Source organism: Geotrypetes seraphini, chromosome 16, assembly GCF_902459505.1.
Source record: "Geotrypetes seraphini chromosome 16, aGeoSer1.1, whole genome shotgun sequence".
Taxonomy (NCBI): Eukaryota; Metazoa; Chordata; class Amphibia; order Gymnophiona; family Dermophiidae; genus Geotrypetes; species Geotrypetes seraphini.
Window position 1 is genome coordinate 50438557 of NC_047099.1, and position 12598 is coordinate 50451154.

Below are 12598 nucleotides of genomic sequence, written 5' to 3' on the forward strand. Positions count from 1 at the left end.
CTGCACAGACTGTTGGGGAAGGGAGGGAAAGGCTTCATGGGCTGGGAGGTGGGAAAGGACGGGAAAAGAGGTTGCTGCACAGACTGTTGGGGAAGGGAGGGAAAGAGGCTTCATGGGCTGGGAGGTGGGAAAGGAAGGGAAAAAAGGTTGCTGCACAGACTGTTGGGGAAGGGAGAGAAAGAGAGGTTTCATGGGCTGGGAGGTGGGAAAGGAAGGGAAAAGAGGTTGCTGCACAGACTTGGAGAAGGGAGGGAAAGAGGCTTCATGGGCTGGGAGGTGGGAAAGGAAGGGAAAAGAGGTTGCTGCACAGACTGTTGGGGAAGGGAGGGAAAGGCTTCATGGGCTGGGAGGTGGGAAAGGATGGGAAAAGAGGTTGCTGCACAGACTGTTGGGGAAGGGAGAGAAAGAGGTTTCATGGGCTGGGAGGTGGGAAAGGAAGGGAAAAGAGGTTGCTGCACAGACTTGGAGAAGGGAGGGAAAGAGGCTTCATGGGCTGGGAGGTGGGAAAGGAAGGGAAAAGAGGTTGCTGCACAGTGTTGGGGAAGGGAGGGAAAGAGGCTTCATGGGCTGGGAGGTGGGAAAGGAAGGGAAAAAAGGTTGCTGCACAGACTATTGGGGAAGGGAGGGAAAGAGAGGCCTGCCTGCTGGGTCTAGGTGCTATGGATTTGAGCAAAAGTCATTTCTGCTCAGTCTGCAATCCATGGCCACTGAATGTGTGTGCTGGAAACACCGTTACTCGTGTATGTTCCTCTGCTGGCATACGCCACCTCCAGTTCCACTTTAGTGCCAGTCAGGATGAATGAGGTACTCCAGAGCATGGCCTCGGGAGGTGGTAAACATGGACCAGTGGTAAGACGTGTGGTGGTCAGCGTGAACGGGCCTCCCATGCCAGGTCTGATAGAGAGTCTTGTTGGCTCTGGTGCCAGGAGTGAGGAGGCGGAGGTGGTGGAATGCAGGTCTCTTCTCTCTGGGCTTTGGGAGACCAGTAGTAACCAGAGGTGGCAGCCGGAGGGTCCCCAGAGGAGCTCTGTTGGAAGAAATAGAAATTGGCTGTTGGAAACCCAGAACAGTTCCCTAAAAGTGTGTTTCTGTCAGAGCCGTGCGTGGTTGCAGACACTGGATAAACGTGTGCATCCCGCAGAGAACACCGCATTAGTTCTGACTGGGAATTTGATCTGCCCTTGTTTTGTGGGGAGGGGGGAAGTGACATCTAGTTTTTGAGGTGCTGGGAAGGAGTAAATGAGACTTTAGATGCAGCGTCAGGTCAATGATGGGAGGAAGCGGGGAGGCTGGTGCTCTGCATCTCCTGGTTTTACTCACTCTAGGTGCTCAGCATCCTTTGGTGTCTTCTCCATCCTGCTATCATTGCTTCTTGCACAGCTCTTGGCCTTTTTCTGTCTCCTGAGCGAATAAACTAAGGGTGATGTATCTTCCATCTCTAAAATAAACCATACAATGGATACCGGTTATGGTTACTCGGCCATTTTTGGGTCACCGGTACAGCCCCGAGCAGCGTCTGATCTCTCTGAGCAATGGTTCGCCAACCGGTAGTCTGGTGCTCTAACGAGCAAAAATCATAAGAGGTTTAAGGTTCGATTAGAGGGAATCTTAAGCACAAAAACAAACCACCACCCAACATCAGCTCTTGGCTGGCTATTCAACCTCCATGTACTGAAAAGCAGAGTCATCAATGTGGAATAATCTGTCCGAAAACTGCTGTGGTCCCTCCCCCAGCCCAAATAACTTCCATTGGAAGGAGATCCTATTTATTCCCTTCTCTACCTTCTGGGCTAGGCTGGGCTCTGCCGGTTTCTTCTGCTGGCGTCACTTTTCCACCAGTTACCTTCACAGAGGGTGACAGAAGGAGAGAAAGCGTTACAAGATGCATTTTTTTACGTGCCTTGATTCTCTTAACTCTTGGGGGGGGGGGGGGGGGTAAGGAGGAAGGCTTCATCCAGGATTACGTTCATGACCCAGAGAAAAGAGATAGCCCTCACCTCTTTTTGCTTTGCAGCTGCTGAGGAGCTGATGTCGAAGTGCAGACTCTCCCTGGGGCTTGTTTCCCTGCAGGTCCCTTCCCTTCTTGCCTTCTCTTCGCCTCTCTTTCTCTGTATCAACCGCCTCTTTATAGCATCTAACATTTGGACATATTTGCTGTTAGCTTAGAGTATGGCAAACAATTACCAAATATGTTGAACAGGAACAAATACCTAGAAATGCTCTGCTTTTTAGAACCGTCTCCTTGCCTCACCCTTCAGTTGGCTGTGGCATGGCTGTACCCAGCTCTCCATTCACCCATCTTCTACAAAACCCAGCATAAACTGGGACGCTTGATCTCCAAATGACAATTCATTCGGCAAGGGTGGTGATCTGTTTTTCACCTATCAGTGCTGTCTTCATACTTTTTTTAAAATTCTTTATTGATTTTCCACATATTAACAGTGCAAAATACAAATATAACAACATATAATATATCAATAAAAGCACATTCATCTTACAAATATACATGAACAATCATTCCCCCCCCCCTCATACTTCATGATATTAACATAGGGCTCTGTTGAAGACCTTCGCCTCACCTGTCTGTGCTGTATGTTCCCTGTCGAGGGGGGTGGAAGTGGTGCATTTTTTTTTTAGTTCAAACATTTGACTAAATTTTTGTAACAGACAAAATATAACATTTGAATAAAACACAGTGATGTCATTGTCGGAAGGGAAGAAATACCACAGTCATTATCACTTTATCATTAATAGAAACGCAATCATAATTCCCATGGTTGAGATGGTATATTAAATCTGTGAAAGATAAGTTTCAAGAGGTTTCCAGATCTTACAAATTCGTATTTATAGATAAGACCAATTGAATGCCACCAAAAGCTATCATTCAGCGTTGTGGCAATCTTCCAACAACCAAAAATCTTTTGAATTGCAAACGTAATGAATATGTCAAATAAAATATTGTTGTGTGTTATCTAACTCGTAAAGAAGGATGTGCTGAACGTAAGATGACGACGGATAGTGAATGTCATGTCGGCTGTCCATCTTACGTCACTTCCTAGGCAGAGATAGGTGCCAGCGACACGGGCAGCAAGTTTGCAATGCTGCTCGCACAGGGAAAATTACAGGTATAAGGTAGAGAATGACACGGGGACAAAATTTTCCCCACGGGAACTCAGTTTCCCATCCCTGCTCCATTCCTGTAAGCTCCGTCGTCATCTGCACAAGCCTCAAACACTTTAAGATCGTAAGTCTTTGAGGCTTGTGTGGTTAAGGCAGAGCTAACAGGAACAAAACTCACGGGGAATGGAGAACTTGAGTTCCTGCGGGGACGGGGACAATGTTAGGAAATTCTTTTTCATGGAGAGGGTGGTCGATGCCTGGAATGCCCGCCCGAGGAAAACGGTGATGGAATTTTTAAAAAACGTGGGATAAACATAAAAGATCGCTAATTAGAAAGCGAAGGATATAAATTAAGGAACTAGGGATGGCGCTGGACAGACTTGCAAGGTCTGTGTCCCGTGTGTGGTGATTCGGTGTAGGATGGGCTGGGGAGGGCATCAACGGGAACTCCACTACTTGGAACAGACTTTATTCTGCAAACAGGATGGTTGGATAGGCTGGACGTCAACTTCAGCATTTGGAACCCAGGACAATACCAGTCTTTACAGTCTATGGCCCAGAAATATCAAAGAAGAGACAAGTTAATTTAATTATGTATTTATGATGGGTATAACTAATGGGCAGACTGGATGGTCTTTATCTGTCGTCATTTACTACGTTACCTGGCAGAAACCCAGAGTAGCAACATTCCAGAGCTGAGATTATGATGTCATAATGCCTAAGAGCCAGCTCAGCAGTGATGTCACAATGGCTTGATTAGATGGCAACTTCAGTATTTGGAACCCAGGACAATACCAGGTGGACTTTACAGTCTTTGACCCAGAAATATCAAAGAAGAGAAAAGTTAATTTAAGCGTGTATTTTTAATGGGTTTAGCTAATGGGCAGATGGATGGACCGTTCTGGTCTTTATCTGCCGTCATTCTCTAGTATAAGGGAAGGGGTGCACGTGTTCGGCAGTGGGGGGTCGGGAAGGAGGACGGGTGCCTGTACCCTTGACAAAAACCGCCCACCCCTTACAGAAAGTATTAATACTCAAGCATTCGAAGATCAGATACGCTTAAGTGCCATCATTTTGATTACAATGACGGCAAAATTTGGTATTGGCAGGGTAAGCTCTTCATTTTTGAACTGGGCTCCCAGCCAGGCTCTCTGATCTACTTTCATTCATAATCACAGAGCAGATTAATCAGGAGCCAATTTCAGATGTTTAAAAGCATCAACATCCTCAGGACTGAATAACTTTTCCAAAGGGGGTGGGGGGGGGGGGAACCCCATGTCAATGATGTTGCTTTGCCTTGACAGCTTGTGTTGGTACTTAAAAGCCTGCCATGGAGTGGGACTTACCTGGAGTGGGTGTAGGTAGCAGCAGGAACCTCGGCGGCATTGCCCAGCCCATGAAGACCTGCAGGAATTAACACAGCTGAGCCCCAGAAAGCCAAGGTCAGTCCTCGATTCACCCCTCTCTGTATCACTGGGACATTAGCTCTTGGTTCCCTAAGTACCTGGAAATTGGGATCCCTGGATTTCTATGGGGACTGAAAGATAAAACCAGGGCTAAATCACTCTTTTGCCAGGTACTTGGATGGCTTCCATGAAGATGGACCATTGGTCTGACCCAGTAAGGCTTTTCTTATGTTCTTCCCTCTGACCCAGAACTAGCATAAGCCTTATTGCAAGGTTTTTTTGTAAATAGTTTAAATCTTTCATGCTTATCTCAGACTTTACCCTTCATTTCCCCCCCCCCCCCAGCTAAGGATCCTCTGTGCTTATCTCAGGCTTTACCCCTCACTCCACCACAGCTAAGGACAAACCTGCCGTGTTACCCATTCCAGAAGGCTTTTTGGCCAGTCCTGGATTTCTGCCAAGCTCATCCTGGTGCATTATGGGACCTGCAGCACAGATTTCAATGGACAGAATCAAGGACCAGAAATACTGCACTGCTTTGGGATGTAAGTTTAAAACTGGGACAAGCTGAAAAGTCTCCCTCCTGGAATGGGCAACTTGGCAGCTCTGTAAGGATCCCCTGAGCTTATATCAGGCTTTACCCCTCACTCCCCCACAGCTAAGGATCCTCTTCGCCTGTGGATTCCAAGACTAGCTTTCTCCCTTTTGCTCCCACCTTTCCCTCTTCCTCTGCTCCCCCCTCTCCTATTCCCATCATGCAGGGAAAGAGCCTCGCTTCTGTCTATGCATTAAAAAGTGATGAAAAGGGCTTACCGAGCTGCTCATGCTGAAGTGGTTTCAAGCTCTCTGTGCTTCTGTTGTCCTAAAGTCTGGTGACTGGTTGCTAAGAGTGTGAAAGGCAGAATGTCAGGCATCTACTTGGAGGTGGTCCAAGGGGAGAGCTGGCGCTTGCAGGACAGCCTCCATCTCTCCTCTGGCTGAAATTTCTTTAAGCTGCCCACAGGAGGGTTTTGCACTCATTTAAGACATGGAAAAAGACCAGCGGCATCTGTTCTTTCCAATCTAAATATTATCATGACATTTTTGAATTATAGCAAGTGTTAATGGTTTTAGACTAGAGAGTGACACAGGGGCAGAATTTGTCCCCGGGAAACCATCCCATGTCGTTCCTTCTACACCAGCATTCATCAATGCAAGGCTTGAAGTGAGGTTTTCAGGATATTCATGAGAGAAATTTGCGTTCACCTCCTCCACTGCATGCAAATCTCTCTCATGAATATTCATTGCGTATATCTTGAAAAGAGATTTCCATTCACCTACTCTACTCCATGCAAATCTCTCTCATGAATATTCATTGCGCATATCCTGAAAAGAGATTTCCATTCTCCTACTCTACTCCATGCAAATCTCTCTCATGAATATTCATTGCGTATATCCTGAAAAGAGATTTCCATTCACCTACTCTACTCCATGCAAATCTCTCTCATGAATATTCATTGCGCATATCCTGAAAAGAGATTTCCATTCTCCTACTCTACTCCATGCAAATCTCTCTCATGAATATTCATTGCGTATATCTTGAAAAGAGATTTCCATTCACCTACTCTACTCCATGCAAATCTCTCTCATGAATATTCATTGCGCATATCCTGAAAAGAGATTTCCATTCTCCTACTCTACTCCATGCAAATCTCTCTCATGAATATTCATTGCGTATATCCTGAAAAGAGATTTCCATTCACCTACTCTACTCCATGCAAATCTCTCTCATGAATATTCATTGCGCATATCCTGAAAAGAGATTTCCATTCTCCTACTCTACTCCATGCAAATCTCTCTCAAGAATATTCATTGCGTATATCTTGAAAAGAGATTTCCATTCACCTACTCTACTCCATGCAAATCTCTCTCATGAATATTCATTGCGCATATCCTGAAAAGAGATTTCCATTCTCCTACTCTACTCCATGCAAATCTCTCTCATGAATATTCATTGCGTATATCTTGAAAAGAGATTTCCATTCACCTACTCTACTCCATGCAAATCTCTCTCATGAATATTCATTGCGCATATCCTGAAAAGAGATTTCCATTCTCCTACTCTACTCCATGCAAATCTCTCTCATGAATATTCATTGCGTATATCTTGAAAAGAGATTTCCATTCACCTACTCTACTCCATGCAACTCTCTCTCATGAATATTCATTGTGGATACCCTGAAAACCTGAGTGGCTGGGGGGCCTCCAGAACTAAGGTTTGGGAACCACTGTGCTATGGGAATTACTAAAATGCAGATGGTAAAGAAAAAAAAAAATAAAGCCAAAACATTTACGGCTTTTATTACAAGTCATGAGAGTGATTCCTGCACGGCAAACGAACCGAAACCCATTCAATTCTTATTGGTTACTGTGGTTTTGTAAAACAGGCCCTTAATGTAGTTGGGGAGGGGTCTTGCAAAACAGTAACGAGAATCTTTATCAACTTTATTTTATTAGGATTTATTTGCATCCTTTCTGAAGAAATTTCCTGAAGGCGGTATTCAGCAAGAAATGGGCAACAGACAATTACAGCGGTAAAAGTATTCAAATAACAACACAAGTTAGGGCATATAATGTCACATGATATCAACATGATACACTTTAAAACAGTAGGAAAAGACAGAGGAATAGGAGGGAGATCGAAATACGGGAGAATGATTTAAGGAAAGAAAGTGCACGCGGACACATGAAATGTTAATCTGAGCTCGTGGCGCTCCGTTTCTGGGATACCTGAAATGTTAATCTGAGCCCATGACGCAGTATTTCCGGGATACCCGAAATGTTAATCTGAGTTTATGGCGCTTCATTTCTGGGATACCCGAAATGTTAATCTGAGCCCATGATGCAGTATTTCCGGGATACCCGAAATGTTAATCTGAGCCCATGACGCAGTATTTCTGGGATACCCGAAATGTTAATCTGAGTTTATGGCGCTTCATTTCTGGGATACCCGAAATGTCCATCTCAGTACATGGTACAGTGTTTCGGGGGGTTATCTGAAGTGTGAATATGAGTCTGTGGTGCACTTTTACTGAGAATAACATTGAAATGCTTTTTATGTTTCACTTATATACTGATATTTGTTAATTCTGATCTGAAGAAGAAGGGGTTACCTTCAAAAGCTAAAATGCATTGTTAGTCCATTAAAAGGTATCACTTTATTTTTGGTTTGACTTTACTGTAACTTGTCATTCGTCAGTCATTGCAACATTTAATTAGAACAGAAATGTAGCCGCTTTATTAATAGCATAAAATGCAAAGGAAGGCAAGTTGCCTCACCATGTAAAAAGAGAGAACTTGGTCGATTTAATCACATGGGGGAATGGAGAAGCACCAGAGCCCAGAGCTAATGGCCATTAGAAAATAGGAAGGGACGGACAGACGGGCCAAAGCTCTCTAGACACATGTTCTCTTTCTGAACAATCTGTTGGAGTTTCATCCAGTGCTTTTAAGCTCCCACGCTATCTGCATTTTGTTACCATTTATAATTTTCTGCAATTTCTTTTTTTTTTTAAGTTCAATTTCTTTTATTATTTCAAGCATAATACAGTTAAAAAGAACCATATATAGCATGGGTAATGAGAAAAGAAAAGAAAGAAAAGCTAACATTACAGAACTGTATCACAAATAAGATGCTTGATCACAAACATATTGACAAATCAAGTAGAAATATGTTACAAAAGGGAAAGTATAGATGCCCAAGAGTACGGTAATCATGTCTCTATCAGAAGAGGGCCCCAAATTTTGTTAAAAGTAGGTATGGAGTTCGATTTTTCAGCGGCAACTTTTTCAAATTTGACAAATAAACATATTGTATTCCACCAGATATTAGAGTCCAAGGTGGAAGAGTCTTTCCAGTTGGCTAGAACAGGTTTAATCGCCAATTGTAGCAGACAGGACAATAACCTGGATTGGTATACATCAAGATCATCTGATAACACAATTGAGCCAAATATAACAATTGGAAAAGAAAGTGCAGATGAAATAGGTAAGATATCACAAATAATCGACCACACTTGCGACCAGTAAGACCTGACGTTTGGACAGTGATATAGCATGTGATCAAGGGTGCCCACATTAATGGAACAAGACCAGCATTTATTCGAATGTTTACTATCAATTTTTGACAGTCTATGTGGGGTCCAATACGCCCTGTGTAGGATGAAGAACATCATTTGTGCTATTGATGAGGATTTGAGAGACTTCCTAGCGGATAACCATATATGTTCCCAAGTAACGGGGGTGAACACAATATTAATGTCATGACTCCAAACATCATGTAAAGACCTACAAGATGAGAATTTATGATTCCGTAGAATACGATACCATGCAGAGGCCTCCTTCTTTTCACCGCTGTACGTTGAACACCAAAGACACAGTGTAGGAACAACATGTGTCAGAGTGTTAAGTAAGTGGCTAGAAGAGATACAGTGATGTAGTTGCAACCAGCGGAAGAAATGATTTGCAGGTATGTCGTATTTAGCTTGCAGGGCAGTGAATGACAACAGTTTGGAGTCTTCCATTAGTTGATGAACATGACATACGCCCAGTTTGATCCATGATTGCCATTCAATGTATTGACCCTGAATCTTTATATGTGGATTGTTCCATATAGATGAGTGAGTCGTCGAGTTCCATCCAATGTCAGCTGATTCATCCAAGATCTGGATCGCTTTCCTTGTGGAAGAGATGATGACATCCTGCTTGATTTTAGCAGAGGGGTTTGTAAAGGGTAAGAGGCGCAGATGGTGCTCAGGAAGAAAGGCTCTTTCGAAAAGAAGCCATGCAGGAGGGCGCAGTATTGGACACTCCTCTATCCATTTAGAGCCTTGTCTGGATAGAAACGCTAAGTGGTAGTCGTAGTAACTTGGAAAATTCACACCTCCACATTCCTTGGACATTTTCAGTTTCTTTAGAGCGATGCGAGGTGTTTTTTGATTCCAAAGAAATTTGACCAATATTGATTCCAGACGTGTATAAACACTCAATGAGAATAAAAACGGCATCATCGAGAGAATATAGTTTATCTTGGGGGTCAAAATCATTTTGATGGTGTCCAATCTACCCCACCAGGATAATTTAAGTGGAGACCAACGCTCAGTCAATGATTTGGCAGTGTGAAGCAACAGATCTTCATTAAGGGTACTTGTATCCTCCAAAGTTGGGCCAAAAAACAGTCCCAGGTATTTCAGTTTTTGGGATGTTAGCTTAACCCCATGACGTTTCAGGGAATCATGACATACAGCACTGTTAAGAGGCATGAGTTCTGTTTTTGAAATATTAAGCTTGTATCCAGAAACCCTAGCATATGACTCAATGGTATTAAAAATGTTGCTGAGGGATTCCGGCTCCGAATATAGCAAGATATCATCTGCGTACGCAGAGAGTTTCACCTGAAATGTCCCGCAATGAAAACCTATGATGTGAGCATTTGATCTGATAGCAATAAGCAGTGGTTCCAAAATTAGGTTAAACAATAAAGGTGAAAGAGGGCAGCCTTGTCTGGTCCCTCGAGACGGACGGAAAGCCCTCGATAAAGAGTTATTGATCCTTAGGTTGGTTGATGGATTGGCATAGAGAATCCTAACCATTTTTATAAAATCCACATGGAATCCAAACCATCGCAGCACATGGAATAAAAAGGACCATTCCGCACGGTCAAAGGCCTTTTCCGCGTCTAAAGCCATAGCCACCAGCGGGTCCGTAGAGTGCTGAACTTGATTGATAATGTGAGAGAAGAGTCTGGTATTATCCGAGGAAAGGCGACCTGACATGAAGCCACATTGGTCGGTGTGTATCACTGTGGGTAGTACCGCTTGCAACCGAATCGCCAAGATTTTAGCAAAAATCTTCGCGTCTAAGTTAATCAGTGATAAAGGTCTGTAGCTCTTTACATCCAAAGGGTCCTTGTCCGTCTTCAGCAGAACTATTATTGTGGCTTCGGTAAATGTTCCTCTGATATCCCCAGTAGCAATAAGGTAATCAAAAAATTTCAATAAGGTCGGAATCAACAGATCTTGAAATGCGAGGTAAAACTCTACTGTGAGACCGTCAGGCCCAGGGGCTTTCTTTTTAGCCATTGAAAGTAGGGCTTCTCTTATCTGTGATTCTTGCACAGGTGCCGATAGCATTGCATTGTCACTAGATGTAATAGTAGAGTGTGGTAAATTAGCTAGAAAGGGCTCAAACAAGAGAGGGTCAGGCACATCAGAAGCATACAGATCAGTATAAAAGTTCCTGAACTGAGAGCAGATGTCATCAGTATTAGTCCAGAGATTGCCCGTATCATCTTTAATAGCCGGAATCGTGGTCCGTTCCGATCTGACCTTCACATACTCAGCAAGTTGATGTCCACATTTATTAGCCGTTGAATAGTAATGAGCCGTCCTCATGAATACCTCCTTGGCCGCGGCCGAGCTGAGTAGTAAATTATACTCAAAACGTAATTTCCTAAGAGCTGACAAGGAGTCTGGATCCCGTAGATGAAGCATGTGATGGTGTTCCGCCTGTTTCAGTTTTTTTTGTAGAGTAGCTTCTTGATCAGTGAGAAGTTTTTTCTGACGTGCTGTGTAGGAAATGATCATACCTCGTATGAAGGCTTTGAAACAGTCCCAGGTAGTTACCCAAGAGGTATCCTCAGGTTTATTTAATTCAAAGAAATTTGAGATGTGACTTCGGGTTTCAAGCAAAAAAGTGTCGTCGGTCACCAGGGTAGAATTGAATCTCCATGCTCCTTTGTTGATGGGAGTGCCCAGATCTTGAAGAGTAAGGAGTATGGGTGCATGATCCGATACTGCTATCTCACCTATCGTTGCTGTAGTGACTTTCGACATTAAAACGTAGCTGATCAAAAAGAAATCTATTCTAGAATAAGATGCATGAGGTGCAGAGAAAAAAGTGTAGTCCGTATCCGTCTGATGCAAGGTCCTCCATGGATCTCCTAACTTAAACTGAGTCTGTATGTCTTGAAGTTTAAACCACGATCTAGATTTTCGGTATGGCACAGTAGATTTTCGGTCTATAAGCGGATTCAGTATTAAATTGAAGTCACCGCCTATGATAACACGGGAATCACCAACTGATGTGATCTCAGTAGCCAAAGCATCAAAGAAGGCAGGGCTGTCTACATTAGGTGCATAGATGTTGAATATGGAAATGGAATCTCCATTGATTTTAAGATGGACTCTGAGCCTCCTACCTTCTATATCAGCAGCGTGAGATAAGATGGCAAAATCTGGTCTTCGACGAATAAAGGTAGCTACTCCACCCTTTTTGTGGACTGCAGCCGAGTATAAGACAGGATAGCACCACTTCAGTGTGAGTTTGGAGGATTCCAACGAGGACAGGTGAGTTTCCTGTAGTAGAATGACATCAGGAGTAAATTTTTCAACATAACGTAATATTTTGGTCTTTTTCACCTGATTGTTGAGCCCCTTGACATTAAGAGAAAGGCATGTTATAGACATGATGCAAAAGAATAAAGATTAGGCATATCAGAGCATGAAATAATGATCCCTATTACATTGATTGAAGCAAATAGTGAAATAGCAACATTCTGTTTGTGAATGAGAGCAAAAAAAGTACAGACTGTAATGAACATCTTGTTAGCAACAGCTAACAAAGCCCTATGGGGGTAATGGTCTGCACTAACAGCCCAGAACAAGAGAACCACAGAGGAAAAAACACACAGTGATAATAAAAATCATCAAGGTGATATGTTAGACAAGCCAGAATATAACAGAAATTCTTATCATGTAACAACACAATATATATGGCAGTGAGGCTTGAGGAACAAAAGAACAAGTGAATAAAACAGATAGCATGGATTATCAAAACACCACACAATAACAAGATCAGGTCTTATCAATGGCAGATGGCTTTTCAGATTCAATAAATTCTGCCAGTTCTGCTGGATTGGCAAAATCTGTTGTTTTGTTCTTTAGAGTGACTCTCATGCGCGCCGGAAACAGGATACCGAACTTGGCTCCCAGATCTTTCAATGCAGGTCTGTATGCTAAAAGTTGTTTTCTTCT

General features: G+C 43.2%; 1 protein-coding gene across 2 annotated transcripts; it reads right to left on the minus strand.

Annotated features, from left to right (window-relative positions):
• Positions 1–518: 518 nt before the first annotated feature.
• LOC117350656 lies at positions 519–5388 on the minus strand. Of its 2 annotated transcripts, none has more exons than XM_033925106.1 (6): positions 5340–5388; positions 4467–4524; positions 1998–2134; positions 1783–1843; positions 1321–1438; positions 519–1027 (listed from the first exon to the last, which is right to left on the minus strand). In XM_033925106.1, the coding sequence occupies exons 1-6, from the start codon at positions 5349–5351 to the stop codon at positions 781–783; spliced, it is 633 nt and encodes a 210-aa protein (XP_033780997.1). In that variant the 5' UTR covers positions 5352–5388; the 3' UTR covers positions 519–780. The 2 variants fall into 2 exon arrangements, with proteins under 2 accessions (XP_033780997.1, XP_033780998.1); XM_033925107.1 differs by having other exon boundaries at positions 4467–4657; positions 5340–5376.
• Positions 5389–12598: the final 7210 nt, after the last annotated feature.

Bases quoted from the DNA above. Each gene is read 5' to 3' on its own strand.
- LOC117350656 (XM_033925106.1), bottom strand. The intron at 1,439-1,782 runs GTAGAGAAGGGA...GGTTTATTTTAG, and splicing joins AGCCCAGCCTAGCCCAGAAG to AGATGGAAGATACATCACCC. The intron at 1,028-1,320 runs GTGAGTAAAACC...TTCTTCCAACAG, and splicing joins AAGGATGCTGAGCACCTAGA to AGCTCCTCTGGGGACCCTCC.